The sequence below is a fragment of the Coregonus clupeaformis genome, chromosome 31 (genome assembly GCF_020615455.1).
Source record: "Coregonus clupeaformis isolate EN_2021a chromosome 31, ASM2061545v1, whole genome shotgun sequence".
NCBI classification, from domain to species: domain Eukaryota; kingdom Metazoa; phylum Chordata; class Actinopteri; order Salmoniformes; family Salmonidae; genus Coregonus; species Coregonus clupeaformis.
The window spans coordinates 7,622,353-7,649,167 of NC_059222.1; the positions used below are offsets into that span (position 1 = coordinate 7,622,353).

The following is a 26,815-nucleotide window of genomic DNA, read 5'->3' on the forward strand; positions in this document are numbered from 1 at the left end:
TTCTTACACAATGGTTTATACAATTAAAACCTGTAGATAGACCTGACATTCCTTCAGTCAAAACATGTATTAATCTGCATATCAGTAGAGGTTGAACCTTTTGAAATGGTTGAAAGTATGAATGAAGGTGAACCCATCACCATATCATTATAGAGCTAAATGCTTACCGTATATACAACCTGGTCTCAGAGCATTTTGTATTATTCTGTATGGAAATCCAAGACACTCCATTTAGTATGATATGTTACGTTTCGTATGGTATGTATTAATTTGTTGATGTCCATCACCCATTTCCTATGATATTTTATGCATTACAATTTGTTTGTTATGTTATGAATGGCAATTCGTAGGATATCTTACAATTTCCAATTAGTTGTTGCTAATGTTAGCTAGGTGGTTAGGTGTCTAATGCTAACGTTAGCTAGCTGGCTAACGTTAGCTAGGCTAGGGGATGGGGTTAGGGTTAGGAGTTAGGTTAAAGGGTTAGGGGAAGGGTTAGCAAAAAGGGTTAAGGTTAGGGATAGCATTAGGTGAAGGGTTGGCTAACATGCTATGTACAGTAGTTGCAAAGTAGCTAAAAAGTAGTAAGTAGTTGCAATGTTTGCGAATTAGCTAAAATGATAAAGTTGTCTATGATGAGATTCAAACACCCTGTTATAAATGTTTTGTATAATTTCATCATTAATAAACTTTTTTTTTTTTTAAACCTGCTGAAAATCCGGTGTTTTTATTTCAAATAGTTTTGTTATATTTCAGTCTTCTGTGAAGTATATAAAGTGTAATATTGGGATGCAAACTAAAAATGGAATACATTTCAACTCTATATCTGACATGGTACAGGTGACTTCATTTTTTAACCATGTGTGTGAGGTGTGTGCTTTTCTTTCAAAGTAGATTTGGTTAAGACTACCAAGAACCACTCTGTGTGACCCTGATTTAGCCCACTGCAGTAAAAGGTTAATAAGGTTATTTTCCCATTACTAGGTAAAAGTATTCAACGCAGGTTGGAATGGTCATCTATGAAATACTGGGCCTATGCAGTGGTCAACCATGCTGCATGTGTTCAGTGGGCGATTCTGTTACAGCTTAATGACAGGAAAATGTCAATGGATAAGAATGTAGAAGTGGGGTTGCAGGCAAGCGATTTTACCAGACGTGGTCTGGCATGTTTTCACTGGATTGAGGGAGAGTTACAACAAGGTAAACCAAGAAAAGGGAAAAAATCTATATTTCCCCAATTAAGCGCCTAAGGCCTGTGTCTGCTGCCCCATGAAGGAGATCTCATATTAGACACGTTTATCGAATAATGTCTCCAAGCCCTACGTGATTTTCCTAAAGTGAGTATTGCGTTTTAGTTTTGGCCATCCTAATATAGCCAGTAGCCACTTGAATACTGATCAAGGAGGTAATACATTTATTTATCTTCAAAAATACTCCCCCATTCTAGAGGTTAGAAAGTTTGGTTTCCATAGCATGGCTGAAAGCTGAAGGGAATGCCTATAGCATATGTGCTGAAAAAAGTGAGGTTCACTTTTGCTCTCTTTCAGCTAGCATGAATGTGGGAGTATATTTCAATAACACATCTACAGCTAGAAAATAAATATAAACAGTTCCCAGGGCCATTAACTAAAAGGTCATTAAAAAGTGTGTGACTTTTAGGAATTAGCACTTCATGGATATCAGTTACTGTACTAGAAATTTGGTTCGATTTCCTGTCACGAATGAAATAAGATAAGAAGAATAGATTAGTGAACAATTAAAACTATTTTTTAAATTAGAAGACTGAACTCTTAACTGAAAATTTGAATATGGCCCTGAACTGAATCATAAATTCATATTTTCTCAGTGAACCCTTTCACTTGCATTTGTGCTGCATCAGAAATAGTACTTTGGCGACCGGTATAATATCACCATGATATTTAAACATAGGTCCTTAAGTGTCGTACCCTACTAGACAAACTTAAGAAATATCCGTTGTTCTGTTGGTGTAACATCATTGTTTACGGTGAGAAGTTTAAATCAATAATCAATGAGGAATTGCGAGTAATATACAGTTGACTGTTGGTGTTGATGTTGAAGTAGTTCATGGAGCTTCTAATGCTTGTAATAGTACGGCTTATAAAGACATCTAATGATATATTTGCTATTATGGACTGTCCGTGACCCTTATACTATATATCATAAGAATATGAGATACGCCAAGCTTATTTTGCTGACAAACATCTCATTTGATTTATACCCGCAGTATCCTGAAAGCCGTCATGTCTCAATGAAACAAAGGATACACCGATGCAACAAAGCATTTAAGAGCCCTCAAACAATGAGAGGATGTAACTGGTCCACTCAGAGTGTGTCTTGAGCACCAAGTGTCGTCACCTTTTACATACCTATCTGTTGAGGCTCTAGGTTGACTGTCTTTTGGTGAGGAAACAGATACAGAGATTCTGTCCCATTGCCAGCAATGACATGGGGCATTAGTGAATGTGATACTGTATCATGGTCCACTGATAGAGTAGTCTGGTGAGAGTTTCCCTGCAGAATAGCACATCTATCTTGTATATTCATGAGGAAAAGGGGTTTGTCGAAATGAATGTCAACTCTGGGAATCATTTATTAATTTCTGTCTCTGCATGGCATTTGACCTGTATTAGCACGCAATGTAGGCTTACTGAAGTGGTCACCCATGTCTTTTCCCACATCTTTTCAGTCATGGTATTTACCAGCAGCACACCCCAACTGATCCCCTCATGGCGTATCATTGACTCACCTATTATGTCCCTCTTCCTCTTGGAGCTCTTCTTCTCTGTGTCGGCCGATGCCATGCTCTGTGGCGAGTACTCCCCCTTCAGACACCTGGGCACTGCCCCTGGCACCTCCCCACCTGTGCTGTCCATCTCTCCCCCTACGCCACCCACCACCCCTCCACCAACCACCGCCACGGGCACTACCCGACAGGCCTCCTGCCCCCGGCCCCGCGTCTCACAGGGGGGGAACTGCCAGTCGGCCCTCTGGAAGCCCGCATGGGGCTCTTGGTAAAGTCTGTCGTCGCGGGGGTAGGCGGTGTAGGGCGCAGGCACCAGGCAGGAGGTGGAGAAGTCTGTATAGGCAAGGTACTCAGGCTTCTGGTGCAGGGAGAAGGGGGCCTGCGACTGGAGCCCTGCTCCGGGGTGAGGGTTCCTCACGCACCCCCAGATGGGGTTGCCGGGGTGGGTGCTCCGCATGCAGCTGCTGGTTGTCTGATCCATGGCGATAAACACAATAAACACTCCCTCACACACACACTTAGTCAGCCTCACACACTTCTGGAGTGAAGTCCTTGCTGAGAGCTGAAAGTCCCTGCAGAGAGTTCTCTGGTTCTGTCAATATGGGGTAATATCCACTTCAGCTTTTTGGTTTTAGAAGCACATCATCTCCCCAGCACATCCAACTCTGGAAGAAGTTACTCACTCTCTCTGTCTGTCTGTCTTTCTGTCACTGACTGTGGCTTGTTGACTCTCCTCAGTCCAATGTGTAAGGATGGACACCTTCCTCTGGTTAGTTGGTCTCTCTCGCTCCGTCTTGCATGGGTGACGTCGTAGAGAGCAGCTCCTCACACACACTCACACACACACTTTCACACCCACCGACCGGCGAGTGGACAAGTGATCTGACTGGCTGTGCTGCTAGTGAAGTGTTAGGCTAACCCCTGCGTCCACACACACACACACACCAACACACCAACACACACGCTCCTGACTGGGCTGGCTGTTTTCACAGTTCTAAGATATTCCTGACAAGTGGTCCCTCCTCCCTTTTAAATGCATAGGTGGGAAAGAGTGGCAAGTTTATGGAGTGTAACGCGAGCTTGTAGAGGCAGAGCCCTGGTGGCCACATGTGGGTACCCTGCGACCAACCCCACCAACCCTGCCTCATCAACTATTAATCACAGAGGACATTTTATATGCACATCTAATGGGCTTTCCAGACGTGCCGCGCTTTTAAAGGGATATTGTCTGTAAAATATAAAAGCAAACCCCTTAGTGGTTTTTGACACACAATTTAGTCCGACACTCTTTAGAGTAAAGTTCACCTCCACCCCTTCACTCTACACCCCTGATCCCAGTCTGTCTTTTCCAATCTACATTTTCTTCTCTCAGGATAAGCTAAAGTTATTCAGTATATGTGTTTAGCCTTGAGCTACACAGCCTAATCGGCCTGGCAGAATTCCACTTAGCTTTTGTGTGATATATTGGTTGGATTTGGAGCTAACGACTCTCACACCTCTTGAGTACACTTTACTGTAATGAGATGGAATATGGGATTTCAGAGCAGTATTTTAGATTTGAAATGGTCCATTATTGATAATTATCAAATTATTTCAATTCAGAGTTTATTTGACTTTATGTATTATCTTGGAAAATGTTTATTTTTGACAACTTGCTTTTGTTTTTTCAAGGTATCTGATTGATTGTGGCTGTACTGTACAATATTTCACTTTCTATTTTATTTTTACAAATTGAACCGTGACATGCACAGAACTGTGACACTTGTGTCAGCTGGTTTTGTTTGCTCAATATTTTCTGAGGGGTGAAGGATAATGAATCACCAAAAATATATGTCTGTTTACAATAAAGTCAAATGAAATATCCGTAAAACCAGATCTATATACCACTCAAAGCCCTTGGTCATGGTATTGTACAATATTGTTCGGAGTTATCATTGTACTTAAAATACATTTCTACGTTGTTGTTTTTTTTACCTCAAACTACCATATTGCAGTTTCAATTTCACTTTCTCCATGACCCACTAACTGTACACAACCACACTTCCACAGAAGAGAACTGAATGTTTCTGAGTAAACCTGACGTGTTCATAGTTTTGAGATGACTCTCTTCCTCCACTCCCTGTCCCCATACTGCTCCTGACCTCTCTCAGTGGACCTCACCTCCACCGTCTGTCACACACACACACACACACACACACACACAAAAACACACACACACATACACACACAGCCTGCCTCAGTGAGAGCGTGAAGTGTTTGAGGTCAAACACAACCCCTTTCCATTTACCCAGAAAATAGTTGACCTATGAAGCATCCCTTTTTTTTAGTGGCAATCTTTTTATTCACAAAAAAAAAATATATAAGTAATTCTAGCTCACCACCGGGTGCAGGGGTTAGACGCCACTTGTGGTCAGACCGGGGGCCATCTGTGTGTCAGGGTACGTGTGTGTGCGTGTGTGTGTGTGTGTGTGCAATGAGTAAGTTTAGCTATTGGTTTTAGCTACTGTTTATAGATTGCAAATCTAGCAGCCATTTCAATCTGTACCATTTGATTTAATAAAATCAACCAACTAGAATGGTTCAACTCTAATTCCCATAATTCCTATTCCCTTGATGCCTATTTATTGTGTGCGCGCATGCATGCATGTGTGTCAGTCACTCAAGTTTTCTTTGAAACCTGTCTCTGTCAGTCTGAGCCCCCAGGTCGGGGGGCAGGGCGGGTGTTTTTGTGTTTTCATCTGATCCATCTTCATGACAGCAGTGGGATTAGTCCCTCCATCAGTCTCTGCTGGCTGACAGGATGACCCATACTGACCCATACTACCCTAGGCTCCCTGGGCTGTGAGAGACAAGGCCTTATCTCTGCTGCTGGCCCTCTGAAAGAGGCCCCTTATTTAGGCTACTGTATAACAGTAGTAGAATGGCCACACCAATCAGACAATACACATATAATATTTGGTTTATACCTGAGCTCTACATGAAGTGGGTAGTGGGTGGAGTTAGGCATCAGATCAAATCACAACATATCATAATAACTTCATATCCTGTACCTTATTAGAACTTTGACCCAAACTGTCAATGGGAAGCCAGCTCACACTGTAGCCTATCTCTACAGTAGGCACACAGTAGAGTAGCCTATCTCTACACAACTGACTGACGTCCCAGAGTATCACTTACCAGAGGGCACAGAGGTTGCATGCGAAGAGATCAAACACAGAAAGTATGCTACAGGTCCCGTCAACCATACACTATGCATATAATATGAGAGTTCAGTATGGTTAACCAGTGTGTCTGCAATTCAACACAACATCGTTGAGAGTCTGAGCTAATTGCTACGGTTGGCTACTTCAGGAAATACTTTTCAAAAGCACTGTAACATAGTTGTGGAACAAACTACCCTAGCGAATATCAAACAAGTATGATATCCAAACAACATTAAACAGTGATCATTTCTAGCTGAGAGGTTATGTTAGTTCCACCTGGCCCCGAAATATACATGTGCTTAGGGGGTAGTGGGATAGGAGTTGTTACTGGACAGGGCCTTCGTCTGTGGAAGTTAGAGCTTCGCAGAGAAAAGCAAATTAACAGTGTCCTCTAGTGGTCGAAACTGGTACAGTTGACATTCATCTTCCACTCCAGTTTAATGTGAATTTTCTCCTCGATTCGACAGGAAATTAATTAACCAATTATGTAATTCGTTATCAGGCAACTAGATTAGCTTGGTAATATTGAATGTTCGTTGAACGTTGACTTGATTTGAGGGACACCTTTTCCAAAGCAAGGCAGACAGCATGACCCTTGATTGGATAGGCCTATCCAGTGTTGTGTTAATACTGTGTCTTAAATATTTTATATTTAAATAGTTATGTAAAGGTAAGGCTGTGAAGACTGGTGTCCTATACAGTAAATGGTGGTACAGTAGATTGGAAACACATATATTTACAGTATCTGGTCTGTACCCACTCATTTTGTAGGCCTACCTGCACATGGACCAGAGGAAACAAATCATCCAAGCTACAAAAAAAATAATACACTCACATTTATCAAACTTTACAACCTATACCAAAAGTTATTTACATTTCCGGCGATATTTCATGTCATGTTGTGGGTGGGTGTCAGTGTCAGTCTTCTCTTAGATGTGTGTGTAGTGGTTTCTTTCAGCCTGTAACACACAGGAAACTAGATCCTATCTCACCTCAGCTGGCTCTGATCAGGTTGGCTGTAGGACAGTTTAAAATGCCCTTTGGAATCTCCCCATGGGCGTAGATATACAGTTGAAATCGGAAGTTTACATACACTTAGGTTGGAGTCATTAAAACTCGTTTTTCAACCACTCCACAAATTTCTTGTTAACAAACTATAGTTTTGGCAAGTCGGTTAGGACATCTACTTTGTGCATGACACAAGTAATTTTTCCAACAATTGCTTACAGACAGATTATTTCACTTATAATTCACTTTATCACAATTCCAGTGGGTCAGAAGTTTACATACACTAAGTTGACTGTGCCCTTAAACAGTTTGGAAAATTCCAGAAAATGATGTCATGGCTTTAGAAGCTTTTGATAGGCTAATTGACATCATTTGAGTCAATTGGAGGTGTACCTGTGGATGTATTTCAAGGCCTACCTTCAAACTCAGTGCCTCTTTGCTTGACATCATGGGAAAATCAAAAGAAATCATCCAAGACCTCAGAAAAATAATTGTAGACCTCCACAAGTCTGGTTCATTCTTGGGAGCAATTTCCAAACGCCTGAAGGTACCACGTTCATCTGTACAAACAATAGTACGCAAGTATAAACACCATGGGATCACGCAGCCATCATACCGCTCAGGAAGGAGACGTGTTCTGTCTCCTAGAGTTGAACGTACTTTGGTGCAAAAAGTGCAAATCAATCCCAGAACAACAGCAAAGGACCTTGTGAAGATGCTGGGGGAAACAGGTACAAAAGTATCTACAGTAAAACGAGTCCTATATCAACATAAACTGAAAGGCCGCTCAGCAAGGAAGAAGCCACTGCTCCAAAACCGCCATAAAAAATGCCAAACTACGGTTTGCAACTGCACATGGGGACAAAGATCGTACTTTTTGGAGAAATGTCCTCTGGTCTGATGAAACAAAAATAGAACTGTTTGGCCACAATGACCATCGTTATGTTTGGAGGAAAAAGGGGTAGGCTTGCAAGCTGAAGAACACCATCCCAACCGTGGGATCATGCTGTGGGGGTGCTTTGCAGCAGGAGGGACTGGTGCACTTCACAAAATAGATGGCATCATGAGGAAGGAAAGTTATGTGGATATATTGAAGCAACATCTCAAGACATCAGTCAGGGTGTTAAAGCTTGGTCGCAAATGGGTCTGCCAACTGGACAATGACCCAAAGCATACTTCCAAAGTTGTGGCAAAATGGCTTAAGGACAACAAATTAAAAGTATTGGAGTGGCCATCACAAAGCCCTGACCTCAATCCTATAGAACATTTGTTGGCAGAACTGAAAAAATGTGTGCGAGCAAGGAGGCTTACAAACCTGACTCAGTTACACCAGCTCTGTCAGGAGGAATAGGCCAAAATTCACCCAATTTATTGTGGGACGCTTGTGGAAGGCTACCCGAAACATTTGACCCAAGTTAAACAATTTAAAGGCAATGCTACCAAATACTAATTGAGTGTATGTAAACTTCTGACCCACTGGGAATGAGATGAAAGAAATAAAAGCTGAAATAAAACATTCTCTCTACTGTTATTCTGACATTTCACATTCTTAAAATAAAGTGGTGATCCTAACTGACCTAAGACAGGGAATTTTTTACTAGGATTAAATGTCAGGAATTGTGAAAAACTGAGTTTAAATGTATTTGGCTAAGGTTAACTTCCGACTTCAACTGTATATATATACACACTGAGAATACAAAACATTAAGAACACCTGCTCTTTCCATGACACAGACTGACCAGGTGAATCCAGGTGAATACTATGATCCCTTATTGATTTCACTTGTTAAATCCACTTCAATCAGTGTAGATGAAGGGGAGGAGACGGGGTTAAAGAAGGATTTTTAAGCCTTGAGACAATTGAGACATGGATTGTGTATGTTATACGGTTTCAACGTGAAGGATTGTCACACAGTCAGGCAACTGCAGTGTTCTCCTCAGTCAAACATACAAGAGGGCATGATAAAACCATACAGTACAGTACATGACCATGGACAGGCAAACAAAACATCTACATTTAGCCAGCTGACGCCTTTACGATGATGGATACAGTACAAGCTGGAACACCAGTGAGTCACCCCTCAATCAAAAAAAGGAGGAGAGAGAAGAAGAAGAAAAAAAGAGAAGGGAGGAAAGAAATTCCAGATGTCAACAGTAAAGTTTGTCGAGCTCCGGTTTGTGGCCACAGGAGCTTTGTGTACCTGGCCCTGCTAAAGCCATTACTCGTCTCCTGTACGCTGCGGAGAGAACTACACAACAAAGCCAGAGAATTCTCGGAAGCCTTTCAATCAGGCCCTCCGCTGCCTCTCACTGTAGCTCCGTGCCAGGCTTCTTCTCACCCCCCCCCAGCCCTGTGAACCACTGCTAATTTGACAGGGAGAGGTGTGTGTTTGTGTACGTGTGGGACGGGCTGGGCAGGGGTAAGGGGTGGGGGGGGGGTGTGGTGTGTGTATCACAGAATAAAAGAAGTGGGAAACCTGGACCGAGGGCATTGGCGGGAGCTGTAGATCTGCGCCTGCACGGGTCTCGGGGGTGTTGTGCTGTTGAAAGGTGTGGGAATCAGACTGGAGTCTAAATACAGTACAGTATCTTCCATCAGTTATTTTTTTAAAGGCACCACTCTTGACCGATGTACTGCATGGCACTGTAGTTGATGTGTCTCAACGTTTTCCTACTAGTTCTTCCCATGGTCTTGTTCCCAGTCTCTCCACAGCCCCCACACATCATGTAGTGAGAGGCGTGGTCATCATAATCACTTGAAACTGAAATGAACCAGATCCCTGCTACAGAGTAAACTGTAAAGCTTTCTTTGGTTTCCATAATCTATCTAGTCCAACAGGGACCCCTGGAGATTACCCATACAGATGTTGCAATCAAAGAAAGGGAAACATTGTTGGATATGGCCCTATCTTTCAGACTAATAGCTTAATAGCATACACATACAGACCATTGTTCTTTGTACTGTGGTCATGCTTGTCAGTTTATATCCATATATTTCAATGTAGTATTCTTTATAGTACATGATAATGACTAAAAACATATACACCAAGACACAAGGCCATCAGAATTACTGTAACAGACATGACTTCAGATATTAGACAAGACTGCCCTCTGCTGGAAAACTGAAGAAGTACAGTAGGAAACTCAGTCTAAACACACATTCAATACATGTTGTTGATGCATAAATAATATGTAATTTAAGTTTGTGATGAAATGTGAATTGAAACTGTATTTGACAAAAATAACAATCATAATTGATTGCTACTGTAAATAGTAAAAACAGTCAACATTGAATGAAGACAAAATAACTTGTTCTTAAAATATTTAATGAGGAAAAAAGTAATGAGAAATGTTTAACATGGGACACTCAAACATTTTAAAGAACTGTGGTGTGTGCGTGTGTGTGTGTGTGTGTGTGTGTGTGTGTGTTACGTGCGCACATATAAGTGTGTGAGCTGAAGGTGTGACCCCGTGTAGCTCAGTTGGTAGAGCATGGAGCTTGCAACGCCAGGATTGTGGGTTCGATGGCCAGGGGGGCCAGTATGAAAATGTATGCACTAACTGTAAGTCGCTCTGGATAAAATGTAAATGTAATGTAAATGTGTGTGTGTGATCTGAAGTCATCAGCTGAAAAGCTGGTCAGGTTCACACCTTGAAATCATCTTTGGACATGCAGCAGAAAAGTCGACGGAAGAATCTCATGACTCTGCTTTTCTTTGGTTTGATGACCACAACATCTTCTGGAAATTATATAAGGAGAAGATCAATCTCACACAATAGCTTAAATTATTTACAAAAACTGTCTAGTTATAATAAAACATTAGCTAATACCTTATATTACAGAGGGAAATGATAACCTGTCAAAGTGATCTGTGTTAATGTAACTCACCTGACTGGAGGTCAACTGGTTCATCCGTAACCTTGAGGTTGACTGGGTTAATGGTCAGGGCCAGGGGTGTTGTGATGTTGTCCACCTTAACTGGGGCAGCAACCAGGGTTGTTGTTGTGTTGTCCACCACTTTGTCATGGATAGTGGTCAAGGGCTCTTTGATGTCTGGCAGTGACAGGGGTCGAAGCACCTCCAACACCTTGACAGGGTTAGGGACAAATTCGTCGGAGATTGCCAGGTTCATGTCCACAGACTGAAAGCAAAAATATTAAATATTTAAGATATTTATTATTTAACATAACATTTGCAACATTGCAGATTTACTTTTTTTACCAATATCGACAACAATACATTTTTGGATAAAATCAAATAAAATCATCAAATCAAATTTGATTTGTCACATACACGTGTTTAGCAGATGTTATAGCGGGTGTAGCGAAATGCTTGTGCTTCTAGCTCCGACAGTGCAGTATCAGAGATAACTGAATGAGTGGACTTTTATAAAGATAAACACTTGAAATCATTGCTTACTCCATTGCTCCCTGAATCTTCAGCCGTGTCGAAGTCTTCTGCTGAGAGGAACATCTTGGGGTACATTTTCTTTGCAAACAAGTTGGCCACCACTAAACATCTCTCCTCATCACATGTGAAGGCTTCAATCCCCAGGCACTGGGATGATGGGTACCTCTTCATGTACTCCCAGTAGAAGGTGTAAGCCCAGTACTGCTTACTGTCAGAGTCTGTACATTTCTCCAGGTCCTCATTAATGGTGTTGCGGAATCTGGCGGTGATGCTTTGAAACAGCGTGCAGATACGATCGGCGACAGTGAGGCACTCTGACACAAGGTCCTCTGATGCAGGAGGGAGCCTCTCCAGGAATAGCTGGACCATTAGTTTCAGGATGACTTTCGTGCCAAAGCCTGGCATGGCATTAGCTGCAAAGCATGGCGACAGAGTGCAGGTTGCTGGGGAAAAGCCTGGTGGTGGGGTGCAGGATGCCGAGGCAAAGCCTGGGGGTGGAATGCAGGGTGCTGGGGCAAAGCCTGGTGGTGGGGTGCAGGGTGCCGAGGCAAAGCCTGGGGGTGGAATGCAGGGTGCTGGGGCAAAGCCTGGTGGTGGGGGTGCAGGGTGTGGGCAAAGCCTGGGGTGGAATACAGGGTGCTGGGGCAAAGCCTGGTGGTGGGGTGCAGGGTGCCGGGGCAAAGCCTGGTGGTGGGGTGCAGGATGCCGAGGCAAAGCCTGGGGGTGGAATGCAGGGTGCTGGGGCAAAGCCTGGTGGTGGGGTGCAGGGTGCCGGGGCAAAGCCTGGTGGTGGGGTGCAGTGTGCCGGAGCACAGCCTGTTGGTGGCGGACAAAGTGAAGATCAGTCTTACATAAAAACTTTAAGTGGCACTCCAGTCTCCTTTTCACCTCATTTAACACCTGATTTACTTAACAAAAGTCACATCTCAATAGGTGGTCCAGGTATGTCATGACATAGCACAAGTGTGGGTAGGCTCTTTTGTTCTATGTTGCTTCTCTATTGTTCCCCAAGCAAGGGGGGAGGCCGATGACATCAAGTTATATTACATTTACGTCATTTAGCAGATGCTCTTATCCAGAGCGACTTACAGTTAGTGAGTGCATACATTTTTCATACTGGCCCCCGTGGGAATTGAACCCACAAGCCTGGCATTGCAAGCGCCATGCTCTACCAACTGAGCACCAGGAGGCCCTATTACAGTGAAAAATGATAACCTGTCAAAGTGATTGTGTCAATGTAACTCACCTGACTTCTCCAACAACCGGAGGACAATGTGTCTCAGGATGGACGGGGAGGGACTGGTGGTGGGGGGAAGGATGCAAGAGCAAAGCCTGGTGGTGGGGTGCAGGATGCCGAGGCAAAGCCTGGGGGTGGAATGCAGGGTGCTGGGGCAAAGCCTGGTGGTGGGGTGCAGGGTGCCGGGGCAAAGCCTGGTGGTGGAATGCAGGGTGCTGGGGCAAAGCCTGGTGGTGGGGTGCAGGGTGCCGGGGCAAAGCCTGGGGGTGGAATGCAGGGTGCTGGGGCAAAGCCTGGTGGTGGGGTGCAGGGTGCCGGGGCAAAGCCTGGGGGTGGAATGCATGGTGCTGTGGCAAAGCCTGCGGTTGGAATGCAGTGTGCCGGAGCACAGCCTGTTGGTGGCGGCAAAGTGAAGATCAGTCTCATAAAAACTTAAGTGGCAAGTCACCTCATTTAACACCTGATTTACTTACAAAAGTCACATCTATTGGTCCAGTTACATAACATAGCACAATAGGCCTTCTATTGCTTCTATTAAGCAAGGGGAGGCGACATGTATATTACATTTACGTTATTTAGCAGACGCTCTTATCCAGAGCGACTTACAGTTAGCGGCATACATTATTTTTACTCCATTGAACCCACAACCCTGGCATTGCAAACGCCATGCTCTACCAACTGAGCACCAGGAGGCCCTATTACAGTGAAAAATGATAACCTGTCAAAGTGATTGTGTCAATGTAACTCACCTGACTTCTCCAAGAACCGGAGGACAATGTGTCTCAGGATGGACGGGGGAGGGACTGGTGGTGGGGGGAAGGATGCAAGAGCAAAGCCTGGTGGTGGGGTGCAGGATGCCGAGGCAAAGCCTGGGGGTGGAATGCAGGGTGCTGGGGCAAAGCCTGGTGGTGGGGTGCAGGGTGCCGGGGCAAAGCCTGGGGGTGGAATGCAGGGTGCTGGGGCAAAGCCTGGTGGTGGGGGGCAGGATGCCGGGAAAAAGCCTGGTGGTGGGGGGCAGGATGCTGGGGAAAAGCCTGGTGGTGGGGTGCAGGATGCAAGAGCAAAGCTTGGTGGTGGGGTGCATGGTGCCGGGGCAAAGCCTGGGGGTAGTATGCATGGTGCCGTGGCAAAGCCTGCAGTTGGAATGCAGGGTGCTGGGTGTTTGACCACAACATCCCCTTGAAATTAGAAGGAGAAGATCAATCTCATAAAAACACAACTTAATTACGAAATTGTCTAGTTACAAAACATTAGCTAATAAGTTATATTACATTTACCAGATGCTCTTATCCAGAGCGACTTACAGTTAGTGAGTGCATACATTTTTCATACTGCCACCCCATGGAATTGAACCCACAACCCTGGCGTTGCAAGCGCCATGCTCTACCAACTGAGCTACAGGAGGCCCTATTACAGTAAGAAATGATAACCTGTCAAAGTGATTAGTGTCAATTTAACTCACCTGACTGGAGGTCAACTGGTGTAGTGGTCAGGGTTGTTGTGATGTTGTCCACTTTGACTGAGTTAGTGATTAGGGGTGCTGCTATGTCCACCGCTGGGGTAGTGGCCAGGGGTTGAAGCCAGTCCACCGCTTTGACAAGGATAGGGACAAAGTGGTCGGTGATTGCCAGGTTCACGTCCACAGACTGAAAGCAACAAGGATATAATATTTAACAGAACATTTGCAACATTTCAGATCTTCTTTTTACCGACAACAAAAATGTTTTGAATGAGTGGACTTTCATAAAGATAAACACTTGTAATCATTGCTTACCTCACTGCTCCCTGAAGCTGTTGTCCCTTCATCCAAGTCCTTCAGCTTTACCAGCTCCTCGACCACATGGTGAACCATGTGCCTCGTTAGCATGGTGGCCCTGGCAGATGTTGCAAACCTAAGTACCAGCTCTGTGCCAGTGTAGTGGTGAAGATGGGTATGGATGTTTGTCACCATCTCAAGGATCTGGTCCCAGCCAAGATGCCAGTTAGCCTTGCTCGCTCTCTTTGTGACTTTGACCCCACACAGTGACAGCTGGTGGATTATGTCATTTATGAGGGGCCAGTAATGAAGGTTGATGTCTTCCTCTAGGTGGCCTTCGAAGACTACATAAACTATCAGACCAATGATGGTCCTCAGGAGCTCCGAGGAGATTACCAGCTGGTCAGAGCACTTTGGACGAACCTCGCTCGCCTTTGGCTCTGATAGCCAGCTGCGGATAGAGCTTAATGGAATGTAGTCAGCAGGAGCTTCAAACATCCTCTGGACTTTCGTGCTCACAGCTTCAATGATGGTGCTGATCAGGGTGGAACTTTGGATTAAAAGAGTCCTCCTAAGGTCCTCAGGGCTGCTTAGGAACTGGATCTTACGGTTGAGTGAGTGGACCATCCTGACACCAGTGGAACGTGAGTAGTAGACCTGAGCGACAGGAAGGGCCTTCAGAACTCCAGAGAGGTTATCCACTACTGCCAGCACTTTGGTGACACTCATGTTGCTCAGGGCCATGGAGGACATGTCACAGGGGCCTTCCATCTGGCGGGACCAGAGGGCCTGGAGCAGCCTGGGCACGATGTCCACCACCACCTTAGAGGGACAGCACAGCTTGGAGTACGGCTGGAAGGCCAGGCTCCGGGAAATGCTCTTTAGAGCTCTTACAACCTCATCGCAGACCTCAGGGTTTCTAAAATATACAAGCCAGAGAGACAAGAGGAAACACTTTTATGCACTTTGAAATGCATCCTCTGTAAGAAATATGCTGTATACAGTTGTCGTCTGGGTTTGGCCGGTGTAGGCCGTCATTGGAAATAAGAATTTGTTCTTAACTGACTTGCCTAGTGCAAAAATGTGGGTGGTCCAGAAACTTCCTGCAATTCTACACATTTTTGCCATGAGGCTGAGAGAAAATGTTGCACTAAAGCTAAAATATAGATGTGTTGACTGATGAAGGCACTGAATTATGAGCTGTCTTGTTTGCTAAATGAACAAATGAAATAAGCAGTGGCATGGTGCATATAACCATAGAAGCACAGTGACATATGCCTCAATGCAGTTATATTTGTGGCTTATTGGGGGTGTGGCTTTCAGTTTTGTATTTTTGGTAACCCATCCCGTGAGAGTGAATGTCATTCCAGGTCATCTGTTCTGTTACATGTATATTTCATCAAATCTGACTAACCCAGTGCACTGATTGCTATGAATTCTATCTGATGGTGTTTGCATGTTTAAGTAAAAAGACAAATAATGTCCTATTTGGGAACACTGACAAGTAAAGAGCAATAAATAAATAAATATACAGTACCAGTCAAAAGTTTGGACACACCTACACATTCAATGGTTTTTCTTTATTTTTACAATTTTCTACATTGTAGAATAATAGTGAAGACATCAAAACTATGAAATAACACATATGGAATCATGTAGTAACCAAAAAAGTGTTAAACAAATCAAAATATATTATAGATTTTAGATTCTTCAAAGTAGCCACCCTTTGCCTTGAGGACAGCTTTGCACACTCTTGGCATTCTTTCAACCAGCTTTACCTGGAATGCTTTTCCAACAGTCTTGAAGGAGTTCCCACATATGCTGAGCACTTGTTGGCTGCATTTCCTTCACTCTGCGGTCCAACTCATCCCAAAAATCTTATGGAAGGATTCCAGACCTTGGTGGAACACCATGACCGCACTTTCAATACATTGCTTGAGCAATTCCGCGGATTGTCTATTAGGCAGCCAGCCACTACAGTAACCTCCCAGCCTCTCAGTAACCCCACTGTAAGCAGCGCGTCTCCCCAGCCTACCCTGGCTTCCAGAGAACCCTGCTTACCTCCTCAGGAATGCTATTCAGGAACCTGTCAGGCATTTCTCTCCCAGTGCTCCCTCATCTTCGAGCTGCAGCCCTCTTCTTTTCCCTTGGACCGCTCCAAGATAGCATACCTTATAACGCTGATGTCCGGGAGGGCTCTCGCCTGGGCTACGGCGGTGTGGGAGCAACAATCCACCGTGTGCTTCAGTCTGGAGGAGTTCATGGCAGAGTTGAAAAAGGTGTTCGATTTGACATGTTCCTTCACGGATTATCGGATTATAGGTTAAAGACGAGCTCGCAGCCCGTGAGCTTCCCATGGATCTCGACTCTCTCATTGCCTTGACCATACGGCTCGATGGGCGGCTACGGGAACGTAGGAGGGAGAAGAGGTCTGTTCCCAGTCACACTCGCTCGTTCAAGGATCCCATCTCGCCGCCGAGGAATCCTGGAAGTCCCCGGCGTCTACATTACCGAGACAATCCGAGGTTACCCGACTTCCCCGGGTGGTATGGTGGGCCATACGGAGAATTTCCAATCTCCCATTACTCACACCCCTCTCCATGCCATCCTGCTGTGGGGTGACCGGTCTAAATCTCTCTGGGTACTCATTGACTCTGGGGCCGGCGATAGTTTTATGGATACTACCCTGGTGTCAGAGCTGGGAATCCCCACTCAACCCCTCTCCATTCCCATGGATGTCAGAGCGCTGGATGGGCGCTCTATTGGTAGAGTCACCCACAATACGGTTCCTATCATCCTGTGAGTGTCAGGTAACCACATTGAGTCTATGCAATTTCTGCTCATCAAATCTCCTCAGGTACCCGTGGTGTTTGAGTTTTCATTGCTCCAGAGGCACAATCCCCTTATCGACTGGACTGTTGGTTCTATCAAGGGTTGGAGCCCGTTCTGCCATGCTCATTGCCTGAAGTTGGCGCAGCCTGCCCCTGGGGTTTGCACATTTCTACCGCCATTTCATCCGGGGTTACAGCACCCTGGCTTCCCCCCTTTCAGCACTCACCTCTCCCAAGGTCCCGTTCACGAGGTCTCCAGCTGCTGACCGGGCGTTCTCAGACCTCAAGCATCGATTCACTACAGCTCCCATCTTAATCCATCCGGATCCGTCCCGTCAGTTCGTGGTGGAGGTCGACGCCTCGGACGTCGTAGTGGGGTCTGTCCTGTCCTAGCGTTCTGCCCAGGACCAAAAGCTTCATCCCTGCACTTTCCTTTCCCATCGTCTTAACACCACTGAGGTTCTGCATCCTCATTGGGTCGTCGGCCAGCCTGTCCTCCGGTTTTCACTCCCAGTCTAACGGTCAGTCAGAGCCAACCCCACCACCTGGAGCCAGCAACTTGTGTGGATGGAATACGCCCGCAACACCCTTCCCTGCTCGGCCACTGGTCTCTCGCCTTTTGAGTGTTCCATGGGATATCAGCCCCCACTCTTCCCTTGGCAAGAGGAAGAGGTCAGCATATCCTCGGCCCAGATGTTCGTCCGCCGCTGTCGCCGTACCTGGAAGAGAGCCCGGTCCGCTCTTCTGAAGACCACCTCCAGGTATCGGCGACAGGCGGACCACCACCAGAGCCCTGCTCCCCGCTATCGTCTCGGGCAGAGGGTATGGCTGTCCACTCGGGATCTGCCCCTCCGGTTGGAGTCCCGCAAACTTTCCCCCCGTTTTATCAGCCTTTTTCTCATCTCTAAGATTCTTAGCCCCTCTGCTGTTTGTCTTCTTTTGCCCCGCACCCTCCGCACCCTCCGTACACATCCCACTTTTCATGTGTCTAGGATTAAACCTCTGTCTCACAGCTCTTTGTCTCCTGTTTCCAGGAGTGTCTGAGTGTTCGATCTCAGGGCAGGGGATTCCAGTACCTGGTTGACTGGGAGGGTTATGGCCCAGAGGAGAGGTGCTGGGTCCCCGCTAGGAACATCCTGGACTCAGCCCTCATTTCGGAGTTCTGCCGCCGGCACCCCGGTCAACCAGGTATGTGCCCGGGTAGGGTGCCACTGTCACACACTGATCTTGTCTCCACCAGGTGTCTCTCATTTTCCCCATTATCCCCTGTGTATTTATACCTGCATTTTCTGTTTGTCTGTTGCCAGTTCGTCTTGTCTTGTCAAGTCTTACCAGCGTGTTTTTCCCATTTTCCAGCATCTCTAGTTTCTGTTTTCTAGTCCTCCCGGTTCTGACCATTCTGCCTGCCCTGACCCTGAGTCTGCCTGCCGTTCTGTCCCTGATTGATGCTGTCTTGGATCACTGACCTCTGCCTGCCCTTAACCTGCCTTTTGCCTTCCCCCCTGTTTTGTAATAAACATCTGAGATTTGAACTGTCTGCCTCCTGTGTCTGCATCTGGGTCTATCTAGAGTCGTGTTAGTGAGTGTTATAATATGATACAATATCAGTACTTTTCTCATTTACAACTTGTCTTAGTCCTATCATCAACTGATTTCAGCCAGTGTATGGCTGTGGATTGACTAGATTGTTTGTATGGAATGTTGGCATATTGGCAGTTAGTTAGAATCTTTTTTGGAATCATTCCACATAAACTGTCTAGGTAGCTAACAAACATACTGTGCAGAAAATCTTCAAATTCATTTGTTTTACACAATATCTTATCACAGCACTGGCTGACAACTGGCATACCAACTCCCTTACCAAAATGGCTGACATTTTATACTGTCATAAGGAGGTTCATGTCCATTCTAGTATTCTAATTCCTAATTCTATGGTACATAGTACAAATAGCTGTACTCACTGCTCCAGGGTCTTGTTCTTAACAAGCCAGTTGCTCATGTCCTCCACAGTGGTGTGGTGAGGGACATGACTCTGGACGCCTTGTCTCTGGAGCACCAGAAACTGCTTCATCAGCTTCTTCTGCAAGACAAATCATGTAGCCTATAAGACAACCTAGAGTTTGCTTTAGCCGGTCTGAATTGACAGGTGGGCAGGGTTTGCACTAGGGATGTGCCAGCAGCATACCACCCTGCATTCCAATGCTGGCTTGCCTCTGAAGCTAAGCTGAGTTGGTCCTAGTTGGTCCCTCGATGGGAGACCAGATGCTGCTGGAAGTGGTGTTAGAGGGCCAGTAGAAGGCACTCTTTCCTCTGGTCTAAAAAACAATATCCCAATGCCCCAGGGCAGTGATTGGGGACATTGCCCTGTGTTGGGTGCAGTCTTTCAGATGGGACGTTAAACGGGTGTCCTGACTCTCTGTGGTCACTAATGATCCCATGGCACTTATCATAAGAGTAGGGGTGTTGACCCCGGTGTCATGGCTAAATTCCCAATCTGGCCCTCATACCATCATAGCCACCTAATCATCCCCAGCTTCCAATTGGCTCATTCATTCACCTCCTCTCCTCTGTAACTATTCCACAGGTCATTTCTGTAAATGAGAATGTGTACTCAGTCAACTTACCTGGTAAAATAAGGGTAAAATAAAGGAGGTGACCAAGAACTTGATGGTCACTCTGAAAGAGCTCCATCTCCTCTGTGAAGATGGGAGAACCTTCCAGAATGACAATCATCTCTGCAGCACTCCACCAATCAGGCCTTTATTGTAGTGGCCAGAAGGAAGCCACTCCTCAGTAAAAGGCACATGACAGCCCACTTGGAGTTTGCCAAAAGGCACCTAAAGGACTCTCAGACCATGAGAAACAAGATTCTCTGGTCTGATGAAACCAAGATTTAACTCTTTGGCCTGAATTCCAAGCGTCACGTCTGGAGGAAACCTGCCACCATCCCTATGGTGAAGCATGGTGGTGGCAGCATCATGCTGTGCGTTTTTCAGCGGCAGGGACTGGGAGACTAGTCAGGATCGAGGGAAAGATGAACGGAGCAAAGTACAGAGAGATCCATGATGAAAACTTGCTCCAGAGTGCTTAGGACCTCATACTGGGGCGAAGGTTCAACTTCCAACAGGACAACGACCCTAAGCACATAGCCAAGAAAACGTAGAAGTGGCTTCGGGACAAGTCTCTTAATATCCTTGAGTGGCCCAACCCGAGCCCGGACTTGAACCCGATCTAACATCTCTGGAGAGACCTGAAAATAGCTGTGCAGCGACGTCCCCATCCAACCTGACAGAGTTTTAGAGGATCTGCAGAGAAGAATGGGAAAACTCCCCAAATACAGGTGTGCCAAGCTTGCAGCGTCAAAAGCTTGTAGCTACAAAAGCTGCTTCAACAAAGTATTGAGTAAAGGGTCTGAATACTTATGTAAATGTGATATTTCCGTATTTCTTTTTTTTCTCTAAAAAACTGTTTTTGCTTTGTCATTATGGGGTATTGTGTGTAGATTGAAGAAGGAAATAACTATTTAATCCATTTTAGAATAAGGCTGTAATGTAACAAAAGTATTCAGACCCCTTGAATTTTTCCACCCCTTGACATAACAAGCACAAAATACGGAAATATCACATTTACGTACTTTGTTGAAGCACCTTGCTGAGGGAACACATTTGTTTTAATCCATTTTAGAATAAGGCTGTAATTTAACAAAATGTGGAAAAGGTAAAGGGGTCTGAATACTTTCCGAAGGCACTGTATTGAGTCATGAAAAAGGAAGACATCAAAAAACTGTTCTGAGATCTGGGACTTGAAAAATACCCATTATCTCAAAACTATACATTTAGCATTTACTTAGATTTTTTTTGCACCACTTTTTCAGAAGAATGGCCATAAGCTCTTTATGGTAAAATGAATAAATACAGGTGCTTTAGAGCCCTTAGGAGAGGCATTGCTGTTTTTGTATTGTTCTGTGTCAATATGAAAACCTCCATGGAAGGGATATTTCACTAAAATTACATACTTATCACATTTTATTGATTAATAGCAAGTAGTTTACTGACTTTGGGTGTCAGAGACCAGAAAAATATATCAGTTTACTCATCCAGAGCTAAGCTTTATCAATGTTGTTAGTTATCCATAGGATATAGTGTATTTGTTATTTTAGGGAACTATCACTTTAACAAATGTGTGATGAACATGAATTAATACATTTGATGATGTGATTAGAAAGAAAGAAGGGTATTATTTTTATTTAATCATTAAATGTCTGTACTTTTCTATTGAAATTGAAAGAATTGTAACATTCTCTAACAGATAGAACCCTCATTTCAGAGCCATAAGGTTCTATCTGCGATTGCACCCCCCCTAAAAAAACGGATTTACAAATGTCTTAGAATTTTGATACTCAGCACTTTAGGTACCTTTAAGGCGAAGACCTTAGTGGGTTATGAAATAAGAACTCACTACAAAACAGTTCTGAGATCTGCGATGTGAAAACTTTGATGCTCAATATCTCAGAACTATGCTTTGCGCAGATAGAACCTTATAGTCCCAAGGTCTCAAGGGGTTGACATGATTTTTTAATGACTACCCTTTCCTCTGTCCTCCATGCATACAACATCTGTAAGGTCCCTCAGTCAAGTATAGAATTTCAAGCACAGATTCAACTACAAAGACCAGGGAGGTTTTCAAAAGCGTCGTAAAGAAGGGCAGTGCTTGGTAGATGGGTAACAATAGCAATCAGACATTGAATATCTCTTTAAGCATGGTCAAGTTAATAATTATGCTGTGGATGATGTATTAAACCACCCAGACAGCTTTGTTTGAAAATTCAAGCCTGATGCTACTTGAGCCTGATGCTCCATACATTAAATACATTTAAATACCTACATTTAAGACATTCTATGAGCACAAGCCCAAAAATGTTTAATGATTGTGCCGTTATCCATTACATACTGTATATGATATAGGGTTATAGGCTATTGCACATTACGCACGATAGAAAAACATAAAAGCCCATAGATGTAGCTAGCTATATGCTCCCTTGGGTAAATAAATGAAACAAGCTCCAGTAGGCTAATCTTTTTTAGTGTGAACTGTATTACTGTACTGTATTGTATTATATGGACTGGAATGACGCACCTCGTTCAAACCATGATAAAGCAGAAGAGAACATGCAATTCTGGTGCAGCACATGCGGCCTACAAAGTTACAAATATAGGGTAGCGAATTTGATTTTAATTTGTAAATATAATAGGGCCTATATGTATAATTAGTAGGCTAAAACATATATACCTTTCATAATATTTCCCCTAATGTTATTAGCCTACCTCCTTTCTCTCTCTATTGTTGCTTCATTCCTTCGCTTTCAACAGTTAAATGAAATAAGTTTTGTTGTCCTTATCTTGATCATTCTTATGACATGCTTGAATAATATGTGACTAGAATTAGATGCAGACGGCTTTCACTTCACTTCACGAAAATGTTATGGGTCTGATAAAATAACTGCTATAGCCTACCACCATAGCGTGTTCGCTCTTCTTTCAAACTACATGTGAGTTCTGTTGGCTGCTATATTTAACATTCAGCAAACAAGAGCTTGCGTCCCTCTTCGAACAGTCTATTGGTATAAGAAATGCACAAAAAAAAGGCCAGCAAGCTATTCTAGTCTAGCTTTTCCTGCATGGGACTCCAAGAGCTAAGGAATGTTATTTAAAGAGAGAGGCCAATGGAGCACAGTTGCGTGCATATTGAACAAGAGAAGCTTATTATGCATAACCCATCATTCATTAGCTAAATATAAGGCTAATACTGCATTGAATGTATTACCTGAAAGAGGTAGGCTAGGACATACAGCTCTGGAAAAAATTAAGAGACCACTGCAAATTTTTCTTAAATCAGCATCTCTACATGTATGACAGCCATTCCATTCCAGTGTCTGTTGAATTCCAACACAGGCACACCTCATTCTACTGAATTAGGTACTGATTAGGTGATCACATGAACCAAATCTTATTTAACGAGGAAAAGTATAAAAACCACTGCTGTGGTCATCACTATCCTCTTGCAATAGGACCAGCTGGATGGCAAAAACAGTGCTAATAGTACCTCAAAAGTAATATTAATCAAAAAATAACTATTGACCATGCCTAAATAGTTGAAAGGGAAAGTTTTGAGTGAGGAAAAGAAGGGTTCAATTCTGGCTTTACTGGCAGAGGGATACAGTGAGCGTCAGGTTGCTTCCATCCTTAAAATGTCAAAGACAGCGGTTCATAAGAACAAGGTCAAGCAGCAGACATTGGGGACAACAAAGCTACAGACCGGCAGAGGGCGAAAACGACTCTCTACTGACCGGGATGACCGCCAACTCATTCGAATGTCACTCAACAACCATAGGATGACATCAAGTGACCTACAAAAAGAATGGCAAACGGCAGCTGGGGTGAAGTGCACGGCGAGGACGGTTCGAAACAGGCTCCTAGGGCCAGGGCTGAAGTCGTGCAAAGCGAGAAAAAAGCCCTTCATCAATGAGAAGCAAAGAAGAGCCAGGCTGAGGTTTGCAAAAGACCATAAGGATTGGACCGTAGAGGACTGGAGTAAGGTCATCTTCTTTGATTAGTCCAATTTTCAGCTTTGCCCAACACCTGGTCGTCTAATGGTTAGACAGAGACCTGGAGAGGCCTACAAGCCACAGTGTCTCGCACCCAATGTGAAATTTGGTGGAGGATCGGTGATGATCTGGGGGTGCCTCAGCAAGGCTGGAATAGGGCAGATTTGTCTTTGTGAAGGACGCATGAATCAAGCCACGTAAAAGGTTGTCCTGGAAGAAAACTTGCTTCCTTTTGCTCTGACATTGTTCCCCAACTCTGAGGATTGGTTTTTCCAGCAGGACAATGCGCCATGCCACACAGCCAGGTAAATCAAGGTGAGGATGGCGGACCACCAGATCAAGACCCTGTCATGGCCAGCCCAATCTCCAGACCTGAACCCCATTGAAAACTTCTGGAATGTGATCAAGAGGAAGATGGATGGTCGCAAGCCATCAAATAAAGCCGAGCTGCTTGAATTTTTGCGCCAGGAGTGGCATAAAGTCACCCAACATCAATGTGAAAGACTGGTGGAGAGCATGCCAAGACGCATGAAAGCTGTTAGGGTTATTCCACCAAATATTGATTTTTGAACTCTTCCTAAGTTAAAACTATTGTGTTGTTTAAAAATGAACATGAACTTATTTTCTTTGCATTATTTGAGGTCTGACAACCCTGCATCTTTTTTGTTATTTTGACCAGTTGTCATTTTCTGCAAATAAATGCTCTAAATGACAATATTTTTATTTGGAATTTGGGAGAAATGTTGTCAGTAGTTTATAGAATAAAACAAAAATGTTATTTTTAGCCAAACACATACCTATAAATAGTTAAACCAGAGAAACTGATAATTTTGCAGTGGTCTCTTAATTTTTTCCACATATATATATATATATATATATATATATATATATATATATATATATATATATATAGGCTATATATACAGTATATACTGTATATCTGAAACAGGATGATCTATTTTGGATGGAATTTGAATGGAATGGATGGAGAGAGACTGCATGTACATGCTCTGATTTTAAAGCAATGATATTAGAGTGATAGGCTGTTTTAAAACTCTGCAGCTGCAATTTCAAAAATATATATTTCCAATTAGAAAATATAGTGACCCCCGAAAGCCAGATGGAAATGTGTAAATTAGACACACATTTGGTCCTTATACTACTGTAGCATAGGCTATGCTGTAGCAAATTTAGGCCTGTGTCACAAAAGAAAAGTGACCATGATGAGATGATAGGTCTACATGCGTTGCGAACTGTGCTCCATACTGAGATGGGCTGTCTGTCCCCACCCTGAGCGTTGATGATTGATCATGCAGAGAGAAGGCCATAGAGAAGCCAGATTTAGACATTGCATATACAGTAATTTAACAGTTCCATTTTACGTCATACTGTTGATATAAATAATGTATTATAATTTACCATTTCTCACAGTTATTTATCCTGGGAAAAGGGAGTGGTTTTGGGCGGTAAATCTCAGTAAATCTCGGTAACCGGGTTCCCGCCATTCAACCCTAGTGGAGCGTATAATGTGAACGTCTAGCAACCCAAAGGTTGCGAGTTTGAATCTCATCACGGACAACTTGAGCATTTTATGCAATTAGCAACTTTTCAACTATTTACACATTTTTTGCTACTTTCCAACTACTTAGCATGTTAGCTATCCCGTCCCCATCCCCTAACCTTAATCCTTTAACCTAACACTTAAACTTAACCCTGACCATAACCCTAACCCCTAGCTTAGCTAACGATAGCCACTTAACTAGAATTCGTAACATATCATACGTTTTTCAAATTCGTAATAAATTGTACATTTGGCAAATTCGTAACATATAATAAGAATTGTAATTCGTATCATATCATACGGAATGGGTGATGGACATCCCCAAATTAATACATACCATACAAAACGTAACATATCATACTAAATAGAACGTTTTCATATTATCGTACAGAATAATACGAAATGCTCTGAGACCAGGTTGCCACGGTGGTCTGCAAACCCACAACCTACTGACCCACAGCCCTATGCGCTATCAAAATTCCCACGTTGCCATGTAATGCATACAGGATGAAGAACAATTTATAAAACTGCATATCTAAGGCTCTGGTCTGTCCAAGAAGTTAGGGAAAACGGTAGACAAGTTCTCTGCTATCCACTTTGTTTTAGTTATTATTTTGGGTATAGTGGAGTGTCACTTCTTTTAAGCATTCAAAGGAGGGTTTAGGTCAAATATGTTTTGCGGAAGGGAGGGACATCCATTTTCATTTCAGAGATGTCCGAATTTCTCCACGTAACCCTTATTATAAATAACGTTCATGCCCAAAAAAAAAAACATTTACTCCACTGTAACATACACTTCAGAAATAAGTGTTTTCTGAAATTAAGATTATTTAATTTTACCTGCTCATTGTAGTAACTCTTGTCCCAGCAGCGCTCTACAGTCTGCAGGTATTCAGTACTCGAACTGAACATCTTGAGAACATAACAACATATCAGTACTATACTTTCTACAAGGACATAATTGAACGATTAAAACTAAAATAAAATCATAGGATTTACCTGTGCAGATGTAGAAGAGGCACTCGGGTTTTTATTGCTAAAATCCATTAATTATTTGAGGAAATGATAGATGGACTTTTGACAATAACTAAAAATAAAGATGAGTAATTGTAGCTAATTCGCAAAGGTGTTCGTGCTTGGGTTGGCGCAAACTAATGTTTTTAGCTAACATTCTGACATTCTAGAGAAATCAAACATTCCATCTCCATAGAAATTGATTGTGAAGATACTGTTATGGATTGTGCGTATTGTTGCGTCTACTGTAGGCTACAGTTCGAAAGTTGTCACACTGTGTGACAGGTGATGCGCTGCGCTCTCTTTGTTCACGCGTATATCCGATAATCAAATAACCAAGCGAAAACATCAACATAGAGCTAATTGTCAGCAAAATTATGTTTGATTTGTTTGACTCCTGCGTAATTAAAGATACCTACATGTATTT

General features: G+C 43.6%; 2 protein-coding genes across 2 annotated transcripts; both read right to left on the reverse strand.

Moving 5' to 3' along the window:
• Positions 1 to 2,606: 2,606 nt before the first annotated feature.
• On the reverse strand, positions 2,607 to 3,739 carry LOC121547920 (homeobox protein MOX-1-like). The gene has a single exon (XM_045209919.1). It carries the CDS (start codon positions 3,243 to 3,245, stop codon positions 2,607 to 2,609), a length of 639 nt encoding a protein of 212 aa, XP_045065854.1. The 5' UTR covers positions 3,246 to 3,739.
• Positions 3,740 to 10,513: 6,774 nt separating this feature from the next.
• Positions 10,514 to 26,577, reverse strand: LOC121546995. The gene is made up of 10 exons (XM_045209920.1): positions 26,374 to 26,577; positions 26,215 to 26,286; positions 19,171 to 19,289; positions 14,397 to 15,297; positions 14,085 to 14,268; positions 13,372 to 13,800; positions 12,019 to 12,201; positions 11,395 to 11,972; positions 10,864 to 11,116; positions 10,514 to 10,714 (listed from the first exon to the last, which is right to left on the reverse strand). Exons 1-10 carry the CDS (start codon positions 26,419 to 26,421, stop codon positions 10,620 to 10,622), a joined length of 2,862 nt encoding a protein of 953 aa, XP_045065855.1. The 5' UTR covers positions 26,422 to 26,577; the 3' UTR covers positions 10,514 to 10,619.
• Between the last annotated feature and the right edge of the window lie 238 nt (positions 26,578 to 26,815).

Coding starts and splice junctions, on each gene's coding strand:
- LOC121547920 (XM_045209919.1), bottom strand. CDS start 3,245: ATGGATCAGACAACCAGCAGCTGCATGCGGAGCACCCACCCCGGCAAC.
- LOC121546995 (XM_045209920.1), bottom strand. CDS start 26,421: ATGGATTTTAGCAATAAAAACCCGAGTGCCTCTTCTACATCTGCACAG. Junction 26,287..26,373: donor CCTCTTCTACATCTGCACAG/GTAAATCCTATG, acceptor TATGTTCTCAAG/ATGTTCAGTTCGAGTACTGA. Junction 11,973..12,018: donor AGGCTTTGCCCCAGCACCCT/GTATTCCACCCC, acceptor CCCCACCACCAG/GCTTTGCCCCAGCACCCTGC.